The following is a 23945-nucleotide window of genomic DNA, read 5'->3' as shown; positions in this document are numbered from 1 at the left end:
AAAAAGATTTCAATTGGGCAGATAAAAAAATGAACCCAGATGAGGATATGAGGATTGTTGATTATTGCTATTAACATGACAATCTAAATCAAAATCAACTTCTCAGGCATGTGGTGATAAGCAGCAAAAGCTCTAGTCAAATTAAACACTACTCCTCATAGAAGTGAAAAAGTATAACCAAGACAAGAATGCCAGAATTCTACCAAATGTTCCAAAGAAAAATGATTTATTCTTAAATTAAATATGGCAATTTTACTTACGCCATTTGCTCAGTTTGCAACATGTAACCATTACGCACTCTTTACTTGTCTGTTTGAAATAAAAGCCAAGTATTGATCTCAGATGCACAAGCCTTAGACAGAAACAAGAGCCAAGTGTGTGCATCAGAGGGCAGAACTTGGCTTTAAGTGCTGAGCTATGCTCAGCAGGATATGGAAGTTAGCAAGATGCAGAAAGCATTCCACAGTTTCCTTTCACAAAACCACTAACCCCATAAATTTTTGATTTGGATTGTGTGCATCCAAACAGCAGCAATGCCATACATGCTCTTTTCTTATTGCTTCCAATTTAGGACTATGTGTTCTTGAAGTGCAAAGACAAGATAAAAAACCCTACTGTGCTTCAATTTTGCAAAATATAAATGACACAAAAATAAAAACCCTTCAGCTTATGTAAGCCCATGAAAGAGTTATGTCACAACCACTCAGAACACCTGCAAATGTTGTTCCTTGGTAGGGTGATGTCTAGCATTTACTAATGCTGCTTGAAGGTTACTTGATTGTTTTGAAGACAGCTATTTCTACAAAACATACGCAACGAAATGCTAAGTCTGGTTACTATTCTAGCAAAAACAAAATATTAATTCTCTAGACAACTGGGATGGAAGGAGTAAAGCATTTTCAACGTTTTCTATGATATCAAAGTCTGAGCACGAAAAACACATTCGCTGATTTATTCACTCCCTGCCTGTTTGTAGAATGAGCCTCCTAAATGCCCTAACAGTTTAGTAAAAAATAAAGCTGCCAAGAAATTTACATATACCATGTAAGTTTGCTTCAGTAAGACCCTCCTTCCTTCAGCTTCCTCCTCCATAGCTGGGCAAGAAGCAGTTCTAAGAATTAGAAAAACATATACATGCAGAAAAAAAAAGAAAGAAAGAAAAAAGAAAATCCATAGAAGCCTTATAAAGAGAAAGATCTAAGTGAGGATCATTTAAGAAACTAATTAGATTCAATGCTACAAAAAATTTCAAGAAATGTTTCAAAAATACTGTTTTAAAAAACACAGAAATACTAGGTGAGGCCTTATCAATGTCCCAAATTCTCTGTCAAACAATTTTCTTGAAAAACCTCCTAAATTACTAATCATTAAACTGACTCATAAGGCTTTACTAATGCGTACTGTATACTGAAATGGCTCGGTAATTTTTGCCTTTTTTGTAAATTCCTTCATCACTGATTTTGCTATTTAAGTTTCCAGCTTAATCTCCACATTCATACCTAAAACATTCTTTCTATAACAGCTAAATACTCAATGTCTTTACTAATTGTGAAAACTCAATTTCCAGAGTAACAGAAACTAATATTTCTACTACACAGAAACATGACTTCTTCACTCTGTTGTGACTCCAGAGCAACTGCCATGTTCTACTCAGCTGGCAAACTTTCAGATGCAATTAATTCCTTGAGCAATTCACAGGCTTCTTTTTCTCATGTTCAGCCTTTTAATAGCTCTATTCCTCCAGCTTCATATTCCCTACTGAACAGGATCAGTCAGGAGGTGAAATCCATCCTTTTAACCACTCTCAAAAGGATTTCCATTGAACTAAAATTTGTATTTGCAGCATTAAATTGTGACTCCACTTAGGTCTTGGGAACGCTCTGTCATGCTAAGTAAACCAGGTAGTATCAGACAGGTTCCAAACCTAGCTGGCTGTTAACCAAACACTGTGTGAGGGTAGAACGTAAACAACATACTTAGTATCAACATAAGCAAGTAAATCCTTTACCTGACACATGTTAGACTTCTTTTTGACTAGAAGTGTTTTAATCATTTGAGCTGCTGTGATATGTATCCTAACATATCCTAAATGATGCACTAATATTTACTATTTCACATAACCAAATGAAGGAGGACAACCAAATGTGTCTTTTTCAGTCTCTTTACTACCACTTTTAAAATCAGACATCACATCAAACAAGTCTGCAAACACTACATACTTGGTTGAAACAGCTAAGTATGACTTGTCAGTATTAAGGCAGCTGTGACAACCACATTCTATAGTATATTCCCAGGACTTTTAAAGTTTGAAAGTCACAATCATCCCTACCCTTCAGATGCCCATGCTTCATTCACACTTTACAAAAAGCATGAATAGTCTGCTCCAGTAGCCTTATTCATGGGCTCCTTTTAGCTGAAGTGACCTCATTGGTTTTCCTCAAGAAAAAAAAAAAGCTGTTCTTTTTCCAGACATTGCTGAGGATTTTTTTCCCCTTTTATTAATTTATTTATTGCTTGTGCATGTGTGTTGGGTTTTTATTGTTAGTAGCTAGACTAATTTTCTTTTTCCTTTCTTAACGGGAGTTTTTTTTCTCAGCAGCAGGCTGTGGCTGCATTTTTAGGACTGATCTTCTGCAGAGAATTGGGAATCTCTGCTCACCCAAACAACTATTAAGCCACCAATACTAAATTACATCTGCCTGTGGTAACTAAGCGGCCCTCCTGGCTGAAGAAACATACTGACTGCTTCTGAAAGGATTTCGGCATTTGGTGGTAGTTTATGTTTTTTACTTCAGTTGCTTTGGGGTTTGGGGTTTTTTGGTTGTCATTTAGGGTTTTTTTTGTGGGCTTCTTTGTTTGTTTGTTTATGTTTTGTTGTGTTTTTTGTTTTTGTTTTTTACACTTCAGCCTGAACCACTTCAGTGATTCTCAGATCAAACATTCGTTTGAAAGTTCTCCATTATAACAACAATTCCTTCTGTGCACTTCTTCAAATCATGTTTGGACTCACTCAGTTATTGATCCCCTTTCAGTTCTCTCTTACAGGAGCGTTTGAACTTAGACTACTAAAATGCAAGGAGTTTCTTCTAATTCTTTTTTTGTTCTTACAGACGTTTCCATTTCAGAATGCTGTTGGTGGCCTTCTAACATCTGTTCCATCGATTTATTGACACTGTGCAAGTCATACAATGAACAGAACAATGGCAAAAATGGCAAAGAAATGACAGAACTTAAGCCTCTTGTTTGCAGTTACCAGTGCACATGCCATATATCATCCAAAGGAACTTCCTTGGCCACTGCTTAGCTGGAAAGTGATGTGGCCCCATGGATGACTGGTGAAAAGCAGGCACAGTCACTAGGGGAAGGTAGCAGGGCAGCACCTCAGATTTCAAGGCATGAGCATAATTGCTCTTGCCTGTAGGACAAGAACTGCAAAATCAGAAGACTAAAGTCTCCCAATCTAGGATTTAAATATCTACAGTGGCTTTCCAAAGTTGTATCATGAAATACACCTGCTGTTGTAAAATTAAGAAGCCCCAGGGGCAGCAGCTAAGAGAGATACAGCTCAGATACAGCTTAGTCTCAGGGAAACTCACATAATATGTGCTTGACATAACCTTCCACACTTCTGTTAGTGTTGCAAATTCTTGGCTATTGGCTGTGAAGCTTCCAAGCCTCAAGCAATTAAATAAGATGCAACAGAAATCAAGTTATCCATTTCTAAAATAAGTCAGAGTAGTGCTTTTTTGCAAATGAACTTCTTCCCCACATTTTCAAGTTGTGTTTTTCATGAGTTAAGTAGTGTGCTACGAAAAGACTTTCACGAGGAGTAAAGTCATTACTTTACTCCTGAGGTCCTCCACCAGTACTGACCCTCTCACATTTCCAGACAACTCTCTCTCCCTACTATTCCTCTTGCAGAGTTGAAACATCACTCGGTCCAGGAATCTGACAGGTTTTTGGCATTTTTAGCCTGAAATACAGCCAGCTGCACCCACCCAAGCTCTGTCTGTAGCCTACCACAGTGTTCTGGCTGTGGTGAGTAGGAACAATGCTGGCTTTCTCTTCAGGAAGCTTGCATGCAACTGCATTGCCATCTAGAGGATTGCTGTCATACTCCAGTCTGTCCTATAGTTAACAAACAACATCTAGAGGACGAGTCAAATAGTCTTGTATTCGAACAGAAGAACGGTAAAGCTTCATGCTAACAGCAGCATTAACTTTTTTCCAAGATAGTGGCAGAAACAGAAAAAACTCCTGTTGTGGTTTAACCCAGCAGGTAGTTAATTACAACAGAGTCGCTTGCACCCTTCCCCTTCCCTATGGGATGGTGGAGAGAACAGAAAGGAAAGAAAGAAAGAAGACAGCTTACAGGTTCAGATAAAACTATCTACTAAGATAGAGAAAAGAAAAAGGATAGTAATTATCACAATTTTTTATATATTAATGTATATATACACACACATACAAATGTATATCTAAATGTATATAACAAGTGATGCACAAGCAATTACTCACCATCCCCCAACCGATGCCCAGCTAGCCACCTCAAGAGGTGGAAGAGAGTGAGATTAATTCCCACTTGATTCAAAACTGCTTCCGCTTGATGTCATACAGTATGGAACGCCCCTTCAGCCAGTTTAAGTCAGCTGTCCTAATTCTGTTCTATCCTAGCTCCTTGGGCCCTTCAGTGAAAATAGCCTTGGCTCTGTACAGTACTGCTTAGCAGCAACTATGAACATTGGTATTTTATCAACACTGCTTTTCTCCTAGAACCAAAAACAGCATCGTAGCATCATACCAGACACTCTGAAGAAAACAATTCCATCCCAGCTGAAACTAAGACAACTCCAACTCAAGGGGTGCATACAGATACCACAAGAGGATAAGAGTACACATTCCACAGAATCTAAGACAAGATCTAAGACAAAACCTGTTACAAGAGGTTTTATTGGGTTTTGGTTTGGGTTTTTTTTTTTTTTTAATTAAATCATCTGGTCCAGCTAATGACAGAGATAAAAATTTAACTCCCCTCAATCTAAATCAAATCTATCCTGTCAAGAGTACAGTATTAATAATCACAATCAATATACTATAAAATTTTTCTCTTCTGTGCAGTGAGAATTCTTGTGTCTCGTATCGTTAACCCTATTCAACATAGTAGAAAGTGACACACCATTAGACCTACTCCATTTTGATCATGGTGTACTTACCTTTCAAAACGAACATGTTGAATCACTTGGATAACAAATAGGACAAATACCCATTGAATCTAGTACAACAGCCTTTTGACTCTTACGTATAAAGCATAAAAGTTGTAACAAAGCTAGCAAAATTTACATCACAGTTTAATTACTGTGCGCAGCAATGAGAATTTCTAGGGGCATCTCAGATAACAAATTGCACACACGCGCTTCACTCAAGTGTTCATGAGCTAGCTGTCTAAGTGGCAATAAACACAGGAAAAGACTTCAATGTCCTATATGCTAGAAAAATGCTTCCTTCTGGTGTTATTCCTTCTAATACAATTATCACTATGTAGGTCTGGTCTGATGCTACTGCTCACAGCTTCATTTAACAAAAAAAAAAATCATGCTGCAGTGCTATCCAAAGAAATACCTCAGAGCATTGAGGAGAGCCTCGTGTTAGACTACTGCCTAAATTGGAGTTAAGGAAGAGCAAACTACAACTGCTAATTAAGCCTCCTTGATTAGCTTCTATTTCAAAACATCTGCAGTATAGCAAATCATCAAATTTCTAATCACCTATGAACATCGTAGGGTAATACACAGTGAAGCTATGTTAATTCTTACCAGGTTTCAACACATTTGCCATTGTCCTTCTACTCATCATTTCCAAGGAACGCAAGAACATACCATAAAATTAGATTTAGTTATGCAAAAGATGATAATACTTTGTAGCTTTCAAAAACTAGAGTAGGTGAACTCACATGCTTGGAATTTAAATACGGGAGCTTCCAGTAGTAACTAAAGTTGGATCAAATAAGTTGTGCTGTGAAACTACACCCAAGTCATCACTGAAGTCAAGTTGCATTAGTGTCTAAAAATGTCTCTAAAAATATTGCAGCAATATTCATTTAATACTTCTTTTTCCTTGGGGAGTGAGAGCAGGAGAAGACAGTTGTTGTTCAAAATGTTTTAGAACTAAAAAACAACTTACTGCTCAGAGTCATAGTAGTCCATGGACTTCTTTTTCTTATTATAAGCTGCAACCCTGAAGGGCACAATTTCCAGTGCTCGGAGGCCTGGGGCCATTGTCAATACTTTGGCACCATGAGTTGGTTCATACAGATCTTTCCCAGTACCAGGGTGCGGCATCCCTGCAGGATCTCGGCCTACAATGTAGAAGTTAGCTCCTGCAACCATCCGTGATCTGCAGTGCCATTGAACCTAGAACACAGACAAGGTAGAAAAGTTAAAAGAAAACAGTTAAAATTACGATCCTTAAAACATGAGCACTTTCCACCCCCCAGCCAAACAAATATTCTTTTCACTACAGAGCCACACCCAATCAATTATACGAATCACCAAATATACAACTAAGACATACCATTCCCTGTTTCATTTGCACAGCAGAATGCTATAACTACAGAGTTTGGAATAACATCATCCGAGAATTTAGGTCCAGCCTAAAGCTGTCTCAATACTAAATTACTAATAATGGTTTAGTAAGAATTTAAACTATGAAATGTCTCAATTCTTACATTCTTACTTGGGAGACCAAGGTACAGCTGTTCTTAGGAAAAGCAGTCACATTTTTCTACTGCAAATAATTTATATAAAACAAAACGCGATCTTTCATATGTTGTTCTATCTTAATTTTAGGTAAGAAACTCTAAAAACAATATCTCAAAAGAGAAATTCTTGTTTTAGTCACTTAAAGTTCTATAGCTAATTGTTAGAAAGACATCAAGGAGGACGGTTTACAGTCAGTTTGAAGATTCCTATAAACCAGTACTCAAATAATGGAATTAGGAAGTAGCCATGAATAATGAGGTTACTGGTATCAGCTTTCACTTTGACCACATCCAGATGCTACACCTGATGGACTCAACTGCTATTCAAACATCTGGGTGTTATAGATGCTGATAGATGCGCTAACTACTTTAAGCACAGAATGGGCCAATCTCACCAAATGCCAACACACCACAGCAGTAGGTTTTCCAAAACTATCCTACTACAGTTTCAGAATTTAAATTTCATGTTGTCGTTTGGGTAACAGAATTGAGTTCTTAAATGATGCTGTTTGACTAACTTTAAGAAAATTTAGAGCAATGCAAATCACGTGTTTGAGATACAAACAGCTTGTCCATTCTCTGTGCTACTTCAGAAGACATTTACTTTCTTACACAGGTGAGCTCACTGCAGTGTGATAAGGATTTTTTCTCTTTCTGCTTTCTTTCAAAGTAGTTATTAGGAAAGTTAAAAACAGGAAAAAAAACAGAAAAACACAAAATTCACACTCATAAAGCATATGCATCAAAATCCTACAAGCTGAAAGGTGATATCAATCCTATTGATAACCATGTTGACTCAACAGCAGCTTGTATTCCTGTAAATAATGCGTGCTACAGAAATAAATCTGGTATGTATGCCTTTTAAATGACCTATAGAAAACAATTAGAGGAAGAATCTCCTATTTCCTGGCTACAGATGATCTTGTCAGTTTGTATTCTGAAATTATTGGTAATATATTAGGAAAAATTCTTACTCTATTCAGAATAAAGTTTGGGGATTTCATTTCTTCTTGTATGCTTGTGAGTATGAGATTGAAGTATAATGTTTCTATTAATTCTTACAAGAGGTCTACGGGGAACATTGCAAGGCTCCCTACAGAAACTCAGTTACATACCTCATCCGCATCTGGACTACAGTTCTTCTGGGCTGAAAAGTAATGCAAGCTCTGTTTGACTAGTCAAACAATCACTAGAAAAAAGTGCCAACTACCTACTTTCTTCCCACAAAGGTATCTCTCCTATCTATCAAAAAGCTACCACAGAGTTAACCACTTGAACCTGGTCAGAATACCAACATTCTGTGACTCACAAAAGAAAAAAAAAACTGTTTTGAAGTGGAGAAACAATTTTGCCTAAATGAATTGCCCTCAATCAAGAGCATTTGTTTTTCCCATTGCTTCCCGCAGCCTATACGAGTTTTAACCCAAATCTTTCTAAATAAAGCATTCCCAAATAATTATTTCACATAGAAGCCTCAAAACAATTCTAAATTAAGCTTGCCAAAAAAAAATAACAAAGCCTTTTCTTCTGAATTTGTCTAAATCTCCAATAGACACACTTTTTTACTTAACAGTTACAAAACTTAAGATACTTAAGATTCAGGACAGCTATCTCATGTGCTAATTATCTTTTGAAAGAGATTGTAAAAAAGGAGAAAAGATTACACTATTACGCCCATAAACTGTAAGGAAAATGAGCATGCAAAAACCATATTGTCTCCTTTCCATAAAAATTCTTCACTGCAGAGGTCTCTTCAAAGGATATCATTTTCATTGATGATGGAGGGATCCTTTACAGTCTGTTTTAACTAGGGAAATTAGTTTTCTCTGCCCTCTAAAAAAAAACCACAATCCACAAGTCTCAGGAATAACACAAAATATTTCAGTGCACTACTAAAGGGGTTTTGTTCTGGTTTTGTTGTTGCCATTACCATTGATTTGAACTCTTGACATGCTTACCTCCGTTGGTCCAGCATACATCATGGGGGAAGGGAATATAGCCACTACCGTTGTTTCTGGATTCAGGACTCCCTCCTCCAGTACTGCAGCATGCTGTTTCATGCGCCACATGAGAGGGACGTCATCCTCCTTTGTCCAGCCTCCAAGTGGATGCAACAGCAAAACTGGACGCCTGTAGCCACGTTCCAAAAGCTGCTTATGTGTATCCTGCATTAGAAGTGCATGCCCATTGTGCACTGGGTTGCGTAACTGGAATGCAAAGACAGCATCTACGGAGAGGAGAAAAAAAAAGAGAAGACAAACATTAAGGAAGGCAACTTATTTAATCAGGAGTTGTACAATCAGAGAAAAATCTTCAAATGGTACAATCTTTACTCAGAACTCCATTAAACAAGTGTAACAGTAGCAATGACAGGTCATTATTCTCAATAAGCAAATCTAATAAAAAGCAAACTAAAACATTTATCAGCTTCCTTCATTTCTGAGATTTCAGTAGAATTACTTCAGTTTCTCCAACAGCAACAACCTCTTCTTCAGATTTTTAACTGCATGAGCACATAATATAGACCTAAATTAAATTGTAAGAGGAAAACAAACTACCTATCCAGTAGCAGTATACCCAGGAGGTCAAAACTCAGTCCAATCCTGTTTAATATCCTTCAATAATGAGCTGGATAATAAGGCAGAGAGTACTCTCAGTAAGCTTGCAGACAACACAAAACTGGGAAGAGTGAGTAGTATCACAGGAGAGCTGTGCTGTCATTCAGAGGAAACTCAACTGGCTGGAAAAATGGGCTTAGAGGGACCTCATGAAGTTAAACAACAAGATACACAAAGTCCTGCATCTGAGCAACAGGCTGTAGTAAGCTGGAAAGCACTCTGCAAAACAGGATCTGGGGATCCAACTGGACACCAAGTTGAATGTGAGTCAACTGTGTGCTGTTATAGTAGATGCACCTAACTGCACCCTAGGCAAAGTAGCAGCATGAGGGAGGTAATCCTTTCCCTCTCACTGCTCAGCAATGATGAGGCCACAGAGAGCGGAGTTCCTTGACACAAAAGACTGGAGAAACTCTCCAGTGAGGACAGGCTGAGAGAGCTGGGACTCATCAACTTAGACAAGGCTCAGGGGGGAATTTTATCAATATATACAAATATCTGAAGGAAGGGTACAAAGAGGATGGAGAAAGACTCCTTTCATTGGCATCCAGTGACATGACAAAAAGCAGTGGACACAAACTGAAACAAAGGAGGATCCACTCGAATAGCAGGAAACATTTTTATTGTGAGCAAACACTGACATAGGTTCACGAGGAGATTATTGATTATCTCTCCAGATAATAACAGCCATCTGGATGTGGTCCTAGGCAACCAGCTCTAGGAAAGATCAAATTCAGAAACTCAAGGGTTACCAGTTTCTCTTCTCACTCAGGCAAGGCAGAGCCTGAACTTATAAAAATTAATACCAGTAAAAGGCAAAGAACACCACTTAAAAGAGGGTTCAAAATTTATGTCTCTGAAACAAGGCTAGTCTTTGCAGTATCGAGGCAGTAGGCATTTGGATAAACCTTTGTATGAAGAAACAAAACAAGAAAAAGTTACTCACCAGCATTCATTTCCTTGAACTTCTGTCTTAGTTCAGCTGGAGTGAGACGGTACTGATCAAGTCCATCATTCCAATAAATACGATCAAGGACCTGTAGATCTCCACCTACAAGCCAGTTCCCTTGCTCCATAACCATCTAGGAGAAGTAATGAAAAACTACTTGCTCTGAGACCATTGCAAAGGGACATGATCTTTACAAAGGAGAGAGTTCCAGGTTAATTGTATTTGATATTCTGAAGCAAGTGCCAATTTAAAAAAAAATAAAATAAAAAAAATTATGAGCTGTGGGGGTTCAGTGGTACTGCATTCACCACACCTTTCCCCGAGTAAATGTCAGATTTCAATCTCACCTAGAAGGAAGGGGAAGGCGTGAGACAGATAATGAAACTGAGAAAACTCACCACTATGTAAGTTCTGAGGCACCCAAAGATTTCTGACAATTTCAGAAGGGCCACCAGATTGATGCAGTGTCATGAAACTACAACACACACATTCATATGCTGTTGTGCTACTACTATACATGCCAGTATAGACACCTGAACATAGTTTCTCAACTTCTACATGAATTTCAATAGTGACATTCTGAAATGGTTAATATATTGTAACAAGTAAATCAAATCTTTTCTGTCCAAGATTCTCTCAGCATTTCTTATATTTGTGTTACTTTTCCAATAAAATGAAAATCTTACATTCATCAGCACATTGAGGACACACCTTTCTCAACACTCTTACTTGTATCTAGCAGATGTCCTTTCCAGATACATTCCTAACTGTATAGTTGGTGTTGTGTAACTTTATTCAGTAAAATGACATCACTACACATTAATAAGAAAAACAGGTAAGATGTCAAAAAAAAACCATTTTTCACATATGTGTAACTATTAGTCATACAGATGCTTTTAGAACACATAAAAGGCTTTATCTTTCCATAGGGAGATCATAACTTGAGTTTTGTTTGATTTCTTTTTATCTGATTTTAAGTCATACAGTAAACAAAAAGATATTATAAAGAGTAATGGGAAGAGTAATACATTGATGGCTCTTCGGAGTTATAATGTAACATTTACATCAGCTTTCAAAACCAAATATAGTATTGCAATGAGTGTGTTATGATTAAAATATTTCAATATGACATGCACACAAGATCAAAATAGTAAAACATATTTAACACACTAAATGGGAAATAACTCCTCAGAGAGTTAAATCATGAACTCTTCAGGAAGGGTGTCTGTTTCAAAAGAATTTAAACAAGGCAATTCTCATGTGCTCCACATGCAGTCAGAAAAGAACTTTTTCTTGCCTTCACACTGCATATTAAGGAGCTTTGATGATCCATCTGGGTCCACAGGGGAATGGATTTCCTAGGCACACAGTAGGGCAAAGTCCTCCGCTCTGCAGCACAGATTCTATATCCCAAATTCATTTCACATGTTCATATTTTTATCGGATTTTCACACCAAGCACAGACTACTCAAGAGCTACATTGAATGGAGGAGCACTGTTGTTCCCATTCAAATGTTTTAATTATTTCTCAAAGAAGTTTTGTTCTCAAAATGCACAGACACCAACTTCAACTAATTTGCATCTCCATAGACAGGACAATTTATCAGACTAGCTTTTCAACTTCACATGCATACCTTTATATAAGGATGATCCTTGCATGTCGTTCCCCACTGCCTCGCACAGCGTTCCTCTTTCCTATGCTCGTAGAATTCTGGATTACGGAGAATGGCCACGCGGCGACCCTCGTACACTAATGCAATTGCTGTACAGCCATCCAGTCTTTCTTTGTCTTCCTGTGTAGCTGTCAGCACTATAGGCACTGAAAGATTAATGACTCCTCCTACAGAGTGAGAAAAGCCATTATCCATATTATCAGCTATAGTCCCGACATCAAATTTCCTAACAAGTTACAGCACAACAGTTAGTTCTAGGTTTTACAAAAGGACAACTTTATAATGCACTTTTGCATTAGATTCATGTGCTGTAAGGATGTGCAAACACTGAGGTTTAGGAAAGAGCAAAGACACTACTGAAAATGGCAAGTACTTATAGCTGCACACGAGTATTCGTACTGTGAAGAAACTATGTTTAGGGGATCTCAAAACAATGAATACCTTGTTCAGGCGGCAGTACAGGAAACCGAACCAGATAACTTAAAATATTACTCAAGATTGCTACTACTACGACTATTATAAATAAAAATATCACCCTCAGTAGCCATAATTTCAGTCTTTAAGAAAAGCTCATTGTGACGGAAGCAGCAAAATACATCTTCATAGTTAGTATACATAAATCAAATATTTCAAAAGGTGACTTTTGCTGTTTACATCAAATTACGTTCAGTCTCAAATGTATCTACCTCAAAAGAAACTGTAGAGTCAGATATTTTGCATTGTTCATTCAGCTGAAAGCTTACCAACTACTAATTTCCAAATATATCCAAAAATATATCGAATATATCTGAATTCAAATGTTAGTGGTCTTCATCTTCAAACATTCACTTCACTGCTAGATCCCAGAGACATTGTTTTTCTTGACTACAAGTGTAAGATCTGAGAAACCAGTGAAGTAAATACCGTAAATATCAAACAGTGGCAAAAGTCTAATAAGTACAGGCATAAAAAAAAATTTTTAAAAAGTGCAAAACTCTTAGGTGCTCTCCAAGAGAAAAGTAATGGCCCTCTTGAAGTTAACAGGAGTTTTGCTATTGGTTGTAATTGAGGTGAGATTAAATACAGCTGGTTTCCTCATTATTTGAGCAATGCATTTTTTTTTTTTAAACCTTCTTTTAATCATATCTTAAGCAAGATAGGAAGTTAAATATGACAAGGCTGGGTGAAAAGGATAATAAGGGAAAAGAAAAAAAAAAAAGAAAAAAAATAGGGTCCAAGACAAGTGGCAACCTTTTTCTGCCGCTTGGTTGCCAGAAGAAAATAGTGACACAGAAGGAAGCAGGACTCCTTACTATCCCTTTTATCATATAAACCATGCAAAAACACAAAAATCTTCAAAGAAGAACAAATGAAATAACAGAGAATCACTATCGAATTTTTAACTTAATGATGTTATCACTTAACTCTTTAACTGATGTTTGCTCTTAGCCTATTGGGAATGCAAAATAAAATGTATTTGTTAAAACTGGGTAGTTATTAAGGCACAGTCATTCAACTTCATGTGACAATCATCCAGTCAAGCCCTCTTCCCATTTCTAGTTTTATACTCGACAGAGCTACAGTACTCAAGTCACTTTATTGTCTCTTCCTTCATCACCGACAGGGAAGAAACCTTTTTGCATTCTTTGCACAAAGCTAAACAGCAGCTGAATTTCGATTCTGAGTTCTAAAACAGATTTCTTCAACACAAAATAGAAATGTTGATATCAGGTTTAAAATTTTCTCCAAACTGAAAGCATTCAAAAAATGTAAACTGTAATTTGTACAGGCAAAAAGATAAGGTGCTGATTTTTCAAACGCGATGGTACAAATAAAAAGAAAAAAGTTTTAAAAGTAATGGCTTTACAATTCTATCTTCTCATCTCAGATGAGATGAGAAGCAAAACCTGTGCTTGTGCACAAACCTGAGAAATTTTCACCACACCATTACTAAGAAGCAAAGCATCAATCATATTTTAGAAGTAGTATTTGCTCAGATTTACTAATGGAAGTATTTTACCATCAAGCAGACAGTCAAAGTGAAGGCACTGCAGGTATTCTCTCTCTCTCATAAAGCCACTCAGGGGTGTTGCCCAACCTTCAGCCAACACTTGCACCCACTGCATATCCACCTTGTAAAGAAACAGAGAAATTGAGCAGATAAGAGGTGTTGCTCAATGACTGACGGTAGGCGTTAATCATAACAGAAGATGATTTATGCATAAAACGCAATGTGAAGATTTCTCAGTGTGATGGTCTTAATCAAAGAATTTCAAACTCCATAAGTAAGGAAAATAACTCGCTCCTCAGTGTTTATAACTACTTTCCAATTCTTACACTAGATCAAACTTGATAGTGTTAAAAACAAATAAGCTTTACTTATAAACATTTGATAAAGTTTATCTTAACAGAACTAGAGAGTTTCATTTGTATTTATTTTTCAGTAAAGCAAGATAAACAAGAGCTTAAAAAAAAAAAAAAAGACAATAACACATACAATAACTACAAAACAGAATTAGGGAGAGAGGAGACTAGTGGGTCTGGTCTTAGTACAGATTAGAAAGGAGATTTTTATTCCAGAAAGTAGTGAGAAAACCCAGAACTAAAATTCTCTCAGAAAAGTATTTATTTTAGCTTAAGATGCAACATCTTACAGGGAATTTCCTTCCTTACCATTTAAACTGTCACGCTGTGACTTAGTGTGTGGCCTTCATTATTTTTGCATGTGCATTACTAAAACTTTGTCAAGAGTCTTTGACAAAGGACAAAGTCCACTGACTCCACTTGTGCAAGTCTCTCTTGCAAAGAGCATGACTAGTTTTATTACATCATTTAGTTTATGTTCAGACAAATAAAACACACATTTTCTTCCCTAGTTGATGTTGTATACTTGCTGGTATCTGAAAAAAACACCAGTTCGGAATGGAGGCGGAGAAGGCTGGTTTTTTGCTAGATGAGAAGCACTTCAGAATGGGACCCTACAGAAACTCAATAATGGCGACCCTAAATACTTATTCCTCTGCAAAGCAATATACAGTTTTACTGATGCATGTGAAAGGAAATTTAGTAAGATGCAGTGAGAGGAACTATTAAAATATATTAGAAATCTAAGCAATTTTAAAACCATTTAGTTTAGTTCTTGGTATGATGTCTCGATACTTCAAAGTCATTCACTGCACATGCTTAGTCAGGTCCCAGATACAATACTTAAAAGTTTTAATAGAACAGAGAAGTTTAGTTGGAAGGAACATATAAACATCATCGAGTGCAACTAACAGGCCTGATCAGAGCCAAAAAAAAGTTAAAGCATATCATCAAGGGCATTATCCAAATGCCTCCTGAACACTGACAGGCATAGGGTATCAACCAGCTCTCTAGGAAGCCTGTTACAGTGCTTGATCACCCTCACGTTTAAGCAATCTGTCCTCATATACAGTCTGAACCTTACCAGCACAGCTTTGTATCGTTCCCACAGGTCCTGACCTCAGCTGCCAGGCAGAGGAGCCCAGAGTCTCCCTTCCTCAGGAAGGTACAGAGAGAAATGAGGCCTCAGCCTCCTCTTCTCTAAACTGGACCAACCAAGGATTCTCAGCCTCTCCCCAGAGAACACGCCTTCCAGCCCTGTTACCAGCTTTGCTGCCCTTCTCTAGATGTTTTCAAGAACCTTAACATTGTTTTTGTATTGTGGAGACCAGAATTGCACATGAAGTTCAAGGTGAGGCTGCACCAACGCTAAATAGAGCAGGAGAATCATCTCTCTTGACCAGCTGACTATGCTGTGTTAAACTCAGCCCAAAGGGCAGCTTGCTTTTTTGGCTGCCAGGGTACACTTTTAAAATAGAACCATTAAAAAGTCAAAAGTCAATGAAAAAAATCATCTGTATCTGTGTTTAGGCCTAGTTCTTCATAAAAAGATGACCAGGAAGAACAGAAACATAGTCAGAAGCAGCTTTGTCAAATTAAATAGCAAGTTGGAAAATCACACATTTCACTGAAGTAAAAGCATTACACTGATCCATGCTTTTCCAAGTTATTTTTGTCCTGGAAGCCAGAACATGTAGCATGAATTCATTCCAATTAGAAAAAAAAATGAAAGCAAAAACTAATGAAGTAGGTCTGATCATCTATTTGTAGACTTAAATTTGCAACTGTACATACAGTTGCCTGATATACAGCGTTACTACTTTAACCTGAAGGTTACTAACAAGGAGAATACTCCTTGGTCACTACAATTCAAAATAAAATTGTGTAAGCAATCTAAAAATATATGTATTAATAATTCATCTAGAAACAACTACGCACAAGATGCACGCAAAGAATGGTTTAATCTATGGACAAGAGGGAAAAAAAATTACCAAATTTTATTCTCCAGACTTGGGACAAACTAAGTAGCATTATCTGAAATTCCAGCCAATATTTATGAAGTTATTAGTCAACTGCTATCTTTAAAAAACAACAAAAGAAAACATGCTATTATGTTCCTCAAGAAAAGAAGGACAATGTGTGTCAAGTTACAGTCTGTAACTAGTACAGGTGTTTAGACTACACGTAGTTCTGCCAAACCAGAGACTGTTTTGTCAGCTTCAGTAAGGAGATAAATGAACACACAGTACCTTGTTTATTTCCAAGGTTAACAGAGATTCAGCATCAGTTTTAGCCAACTTCAGTTTGTTTTCTGGCACATAAAGCTCTTTCACCTCATACGAGGCATCTACTGGTACGATGTCCTGTATAAAAGGAATAATCACACTTTTATGTTTGCAAAGAATGTCTCTTGGACACCAAATATATAGTCAAGAAGTAAAATTCTATGTTGTGCTGCTCTCTATCAAGAATATGTGCAGGAAGGAATTTTTATTAACTTTTTAAGAGCACTGGCTCAAGATTTGTATATATTACCAGCAAAGCTGCTGGCTTGAGTAGCAACAGTGAAACATTCCATCAAGAACTATTTCTAAAACCCATATCACTATAAAACATTTACCTAGTAAGTATTTAAGTACTGAATTAAGTGCGGTTTTCATGACTTACTAATGTTTACATTAGCCATAGCAGAAAGAGTTTACAGTTCTATGCATGCTAAATAAGTAAAACATATATACATAAATGCTCAGTCTCTGAAATCTTAGGTAATCAAGTATATAACAGTGCTAATATGAAAATAAACCGAAATTGATTAATACACAAGAATAAAGTGAATGTTCTATCTGACAGGTAGGGAAATAAAATCAGTGTTCTAATTATAACCCAAATATAACAGAATATCACTACTAACAAAAACAGCATTTTTCCTCTGTGGTTTTTAAGCAAGACATTCTCACTTTATGATCATCTAAATCTTAAATCCCTCATAAGGACACAATTCCAAGGGAAAAATGGGTAGAGAAAGGAAGGTCATCATGATAGAACTTCAAACAGTCTCCTGACACAGGTTGATGTCAAATGTCAAAACCCAGTCAAATTACTCCAGTGGTGTTTAGTAGGAAAATATTCTTTTGAGAACAGTAAGAAAATGTTCTTTTGAAAACAGGTTTTCAAGATTTTTGAAAGCTTCTGTGAAGTAACTCTTTCTGGGGTGGAGGGAGGGGCTCACCCATACAGCAAGGTACACACAGACCTATAACAAGAATACACTGGAAAAATAAAAACGATTCCTGTATTTGCAGTCCACAGTAGACAGGTGTGTCTGTAGAAACACAAAGTTTGCCTAACAATGTTAAAGCACTTAGCCAAGCATTTATCTGATGTCAGGCACCAATTCCACGGAAAGTCAAAGGAAGTGGCAAGAAGAGAGAGAGATAAAATGACTGCAGTCATGAGTGAAAAGAGCTGGTGTGACTAGCAAACTGCTACTCTATTTGTGTCTCCAAAGACAAATAAAAGAAAAATAAACTAGCACTTAGACACTGCGTTGTATTAGGAAAAGTTGAATCCATTACAATAAGATTTTGATTGAGAAGTGATTTTATTAGATAGTAAATGAGGTAAAACCTATCTTGTCTTCTCTCTGTTTAGAGCAGAAGATTTACAGCCCAAGAGAGCCATAGCAGACTCTCCACAGCAGTAAGCTTGGAATCGAATAAAAGTGCTGTCTGCTGGTAAGAACAGCAGATTTTATAAGCAAAGAGTTATGTCTGGGTACACATTATATAGCTTCACAGAATATTCTGCTCTGGACCCTAGTTTCTTACCACAGTATAATGCTCTTATTTTACAAAGCACCAAAAGCTTTAAATAAATGTGCCTATTGAAAAGTTTTCTCCAATATTATCCTACTTTTAGTGTCCCTCTAGTGGGTAAAACAATGGAAATAATAAACGTTACAAAATGTATTTTCTGTGGACAATCTCTCTGCCTCATACTGAGGGTGTACACAGTATGAAGGCAGCTATAGATACAGTGAAAGGCAATAAATCCAGAGTAGGCAATTTAGCCCTGCTTGTAAAACAGCTCAAGCCCCATCACCATTATCTAAAGCACTACGTAGAAAACTACAACTACAGCCATGGCGACACACGCATTTGTATTTCTACCCAAGCAGATAGAACAGCCAAAGACATCCTCATAATATTTTTAATCTAGGGTTACATATGTTTCAACACAAATGGCCAAAGAGGTTATATGGTTAGATGTGGGATTTTGATGTTTTGTTGGAGCTTGTGCTATTTGTTTTTTGTTTTTTGGTTTTTGTTTTTTGTTGTTGTTGTTGTTTTTAATTTGGGCATTGTTTTTTTGTTTTTGTTTGCGAGTGACACAAACATTATGGCACGCTAAGACATTAAATAAAAGCTAAATATCTAGAGGATTTGCAGGATTAGTAAACCTAGAGTCATCAGCAGACATAAAAATGGAATTTAAAGCAGTATTTTTGACTTAACACATCAGCAAGAGAAGCTCATAGGTCGTTAAACTGAATGAATTTTAGTTAAATACTAGGCTAGTAGGCCACCTAGTGACCACTTTAACATAGTCACTGACATCTTAGACGGAAGTGACAGTTCTTTGCCAATAGCAATGCCCTTCTCAGTCTAGAAAAAAAAAAAAAAAAAAGAGCCTTCAGGCAAGTTTCTATTAGACATGCGTTCATAAACGTCAGCTGATTTATAAGACCAGTCATTCAGTAATGTAAGTTTGTATTAACTGATGGGTAGGGCCACTAAATGGTTTACATAAAAAAAGAGACACAACTATTTGCTTAACTGTAATCACTGTTTTACACAGTTACTGCTATCTAGAACTTGCAGGGAGGTTTATCAGAATAATACAGGAAAGAATAAAAAGTGCAGTGACAGTTGCAATCTTACTAAAGGGAACTAAGATTTTCTGTACTAACAGCTGTTTTGTTCCCATCTCTGTTACATTTTCAGTTCACTTGAGCCATAAAAGCACCCCTCCTTGTGTCAAAAAAAGAAATTTCTGACCCCAGTCATTCACTGCTATTTCTGTCCTGACTATTGTTTCTACACATTTGTTTTGGTCAGAATAAGCCATGTTTAGCTTATATAGAAAACCTTAACTAAGACAAAACTTTTAGATCTCAACACATTGAGGAAATACTCATGTAAGCCAATTAGCCAGGAAATCCAACTAGATGATTACCTTCCAAATGGACTCTCTGAAGCTTACAAAATTTGTGAACCAAAAAATTGCTACTCCCTTTTCCCGGTACACAGAAGTTAAAAAACAAAGAAAGCAAAAGTAATTTAGCAGCAACAAAAATGACACCATCATTGTCTCTAATTACACAATTCAACATAAATGAAGTTTTGTTTTTTAATAACAACAACAAAAGTATATATGCTTTTTCAAAACAAAGAAAACACAGTTGGAGCTGCTGAAATCCATTTCAATAATATCACTCTGTGCTACACTTCCAATGGAAAATAGTAATAACCAAAGTACACCTATCCCCATAATAAGAAATCCATAACTTAAAATACAGAAGGTTGTGCTTACTTCCCTAAGCAAGAGAAGAAATCAATGTTTTATTGATGCAGGAATTACTGAAGTTGAATACTGAGGTGGGTGGGGTTTTTTTTAATTATACTTGAAAGCGTAATCATTTTCTCCTCACTGTGGATATAACAATAAATACATATTTATTTGTGTGTAAATCTTCACTGTGGAGTATAAAACTACCAGTACAGCCTTGTATATTGTTTACACTGGGCATGGTTTGTTGTTTTTTGCGTTTTTTTTGTTGTTGTTGTTTGTTTGTTTGTTTTTTGCTTCTCACACAAAATAACGACTAGCCTTAGCACAGAATCACAGGGACCTCTGCAGGTCACCTAGTCCAGTTTCCTGCTCAAAACTAAACCAATTACGAGAGGCTGCTCAGAAGCTTGGTCAACCAAGTTTCAAATATCTGCAAGGATGAAGTGTCTCCACAAAACTCTCAGGGTCACCTGTTCTAACCACTTCCCTTAATGTGGTGTTGTACCAGCAAGAGTATAGCCAAGTTTGCTATTGGCCCTCTTTGTTGCAAGGGCAACTGAAAAAAAAACTTATTTGCACAATTATAAATCATTTAAAATCCTCATGATTTATCTTATAAAACCCAGAAAGTCCCACTCAATCACCTACTGCTGTAGGTATTTGGTATTATATCATGCTCAAAAAAGTAAGAACAATTCAGACAAATTTTCCACTGAAGTAGTTTTGAAAGGAGATAGAAAACAAGGTCGCATGTAAAACAATTATTCCATACTCAGCCAACAGATGAGTACAATCAGCTGTGTCAAATACACACTGTATACTTTGTAGTCAATTAATTGTGAATTGAGCTGAAGATGTGAAACGTCTGTTCTACGTAAACATTAGAGATACTAAAAATACTGATCTGCCACGTTTGTAGGTTTCTCAAAAAATAGAGGAAGACAGTTTCTGGCCTGTTGCAACCCAATTTCATAACCAAGATGATCACACAGAGTATTCTTTGTTACATTTTTGATCAATAAACAAATGAGGAACTTAGATAAGACAGAGAACTTTGATCCAAAAAGAATCATTACGTGACAGTGATAGCTGTCATATAAATGAAGGAAAATATATAGAAAGAGATTATACAGAACAGAAGAATTGACTTCCATGTATTTTCCTGGAATTGTTACTCTCCATTTCTACTTTGTTCTGAATATGCTTGTAAAGATCTGTATGAATATAGTTAGGAAATCAATGCTTTAAAAGACCATATGGAGAACCTCCCTCCAACAAGTGTAGTACCGAATCTCAGAACAGAAAGTCCCTGAGCTTCGATAAGAATTCAATTCTTAGCTATAATTTGGGGGATGGGTGATAAAAGGAAGAGTGAAGGTTGATTGATCTAAATAGATTGATCTAAATAGTAAAAGTATAAAATTAGATTCCCAAAATTTATGGTTTGCTTTTGTGGTATTTGGAGAGCTGCGTTATGTCTCCAAGAATGGGACTTCTGTACAAAAGTTGTTCAAAGACACTTTTTCTCAGTATGTTGAAAGTTACATACTAGAAATGCAATACTTGCTTTATACATTTTTGCACTTCCTTAACAATAAAGGTGGCATTCCTGAGAGGTGACTTCTTGAGAAAATATCTCCCTGGTTAAATATTGAGCTGATATCATTACTGCAAAGTCCCAGCTTTGTTTAATGAGCCAGATCAGCGACAATTGTTGACAGGAAAAAACAAATGGAAACAATGAAATCTCTACAGCCAAATATCTACACTAGGCTTGATTTACTCCATTGGATGGTATCAGCACACTAAGAGCCAAATTTATCAGGCCCAAAGCCACACATGCCTTTCTGACTGAAGAAAAAAAAAAAATTAGAGCAAGAACTTATTTGTATGGTATTGAAAGCAGTTAGGAAAAAAAAGAAATTTTCATGACTCAGACTCTGTAGCTTTAAGAGATACTCATCAGTAGCTCACATTCTAACTCCCTGAAAAGAACTTTGAAGTGTTTTACTCATTGCATTTACATGTAAAGAAACCTATCCAAGTACTCCTCAAAACTGATTTACACCACACAATAACTTTCCAGATTCCACAGCTGCTTATTAGTCTTCTGTGTGGTTACCTCCCTTTTCATCCATAAGGGAAGAAACACATTTCTGGTGAATACTAGATAAATTTGTCAGAGTTCTTTGCAAGTATTATGAGAAAGTTTTAAGAACTAAGTCATTCCATTTCCTATGAAATAAAAATATTCCAAACTCTCAATATATATCTGTGCACATCCATCTGTCTAGCTCAACACATACATACAGTTCAGCCATGTTTAAGCTCTTGAAATTCCAGTATTACCAATACTGAGCGGACTTCTGAACCACGTTTTTCTCACTACGAACATCCCAGATGATTTTTAATGCTGCTGGTTTACAACCCTTTCCCTAACTAATCACAGTGAATTGTTTAAGACCATAACCACTGCTTGTCATTTCAAAAAAATCCTAAAGAAATTATACTGTCAGGGTATCATTGGGTTATATATGGCCTGAGAACAAGATGTGCCTGTTCAGCCATGCCTTGGTTTCAATGTCTTATTGAAGTAAGCAACCACCAAGACACGTTTCTATTCATGGCATCATTCTCTTGAAAGAAAATAAAATACTAAAATGTGCTTTAAGAAAAGGGTAGAGCCAAGCTGACTGGGCCACAGGCCAGCATTCAGTATTGTGTAGCAAATGTACCAATGCAAGAGTCTGGGGATCACTATGTTAGCACACTGGTTTATAGAATTATGAAATGTACTGAATTGGTCTTCTGAACAGGAGGCTCAGGGCCTCTCACAGTCAGGAAGTGCCACCTCCTATAGTTGGACTCAGGCAGCTCTTTCCTTATTCCCTCCAAAAAGTATTCACATGAGCACTAGGGTACATGTCTAGTACTCAGTTGTGGCTTGTTGTCCTGCCAGACCTCCCAAGCAATACTGATCAAGCAATGAACTGTTAAAAGCATTTTCTTGAAAATCTGGAAACAGGAACTAAATGTCTCCAAAGCTGTACTGGCAACAGTAGACTAAAATGAACTCAAAGCTGTCTATATAACGAGGTCTTTTTTTCTTGGTGGAGCATTACTCAAGCTATTGCCTACGCCTTAAATGTCCCAAACATCCACCTCACAAAAACATGAGGAACAGTCTGTTGGAGGATCTTAACTAAAATCACGGTCTGAAGTGTCATCCTGCTATCCACAACGAATAAGAATATAAGGAGATAAATTAATTCTACATAAATACTAGCAAACTTCATTGTATCAATGTGATAGGAAGGCAAAAAGTCTGGCAAATGAAAGTCAAACAACTGAACTTGCTATTACCTTATTACTCTACTATCCTTCTATAAATCTCCTATGCTAGCAAACAATTTAAAAGTTAGCATTCAGCAGTGTTTCCATATTCTCCCTTACAGTTAGCACTTATGGCAATGAACATAATTCTCTACTTCTCCAGAACTTATTCCACTTGGTGATCACTGTTGTTGCAAGGCTTTGGTCAGAACAGGACAATTTTAATAGTTAGAACTTAAAAATGTGGAAGTCTAACTCTAAAATTCCATCTGCATTTCTCAGTGTGTGTATTCAGGCCTCATGCTTTGAAAAAGTTACTAAGATACACCTGCATTGCTGCTCACCCTCTCTTGAAGAAGTTCCACGACTTGTTGAACACAATCATTCACATCACAGGAATCAGTTTTCAGCACAAGCTCTGGGGCTTCTGGTTTTTCATACTCAGAGTCAATCCCAGTAAAGCCTACAAAACACAAGACAAAGATCTTAAATGATTTCTTCAGAAAGATGACTGTACTTTAACACTGTTCACGTAGCAGTTTCCTTGACATAAGCCAGGCAAGAGCACGAAGTTTGAACTTTAGTAAGAAATGACTTCATAGGGAAACCAACTGCTTTTTTCTTTATTGAGCCATTTGCTAATCCCTACCACATGACTGTATCTAAATTCAGCATTCTGCAGCAGGCAAATTGTATGTTTG

At 36.8% G+C, this 23945-nt stretch overlaps 1 protein-coding gene across 1 annotated transcript; it reads right to left on the bottom strand.

Annotated features, from left to right (window-relative positions):
* Positions 1–6176: 6176 nt before the first annotated feature.
* On the bottom strand, positions 6177–23762 carry LOC100543301 (bifunctional 3'-phosphoadenosine 5'-phosphosulfate synthase 1; the record flags this gene model as incomplete). The annotated part of the gene is made up of 7 exons (XM_010709881.3): positions 6177–6410; positions 8716–8984; positions 10322–10457; positions 11959–12164; positions 13997–14108; positions 16590–16703; positions 23589–23762. Coding segments are annotated over 7 exons (1245 nt in total), but the record flags the coding sequence as incomplete, so codon positions are not given.
* Between the last annotated feature and the right edge of the window lie 183 nt (positions 23763–23945).

Source organism: Meleagris gallopavo, chromosome 4 (assembly GCF_000146605.3).
Source record: "Meleagris gallopavo isolate NT-WF06-2002-E0010 breed Aviagen turkey brand Nicholas breeding stock chromosome 4, Turkey_5.1, whole genome shotgun sequence".
Lineage (NCBI taxonomy): Eukaryota > Metazoa > Chordata > Aves > Galliformes > Phasianidae > Meleagris > Meleagris gallopavo.
The sequence above is the reverse complement of the archived record's forward strand: the minus strand, read 5'-3'. Positions and strand labels throughout refer to the sequence as shown.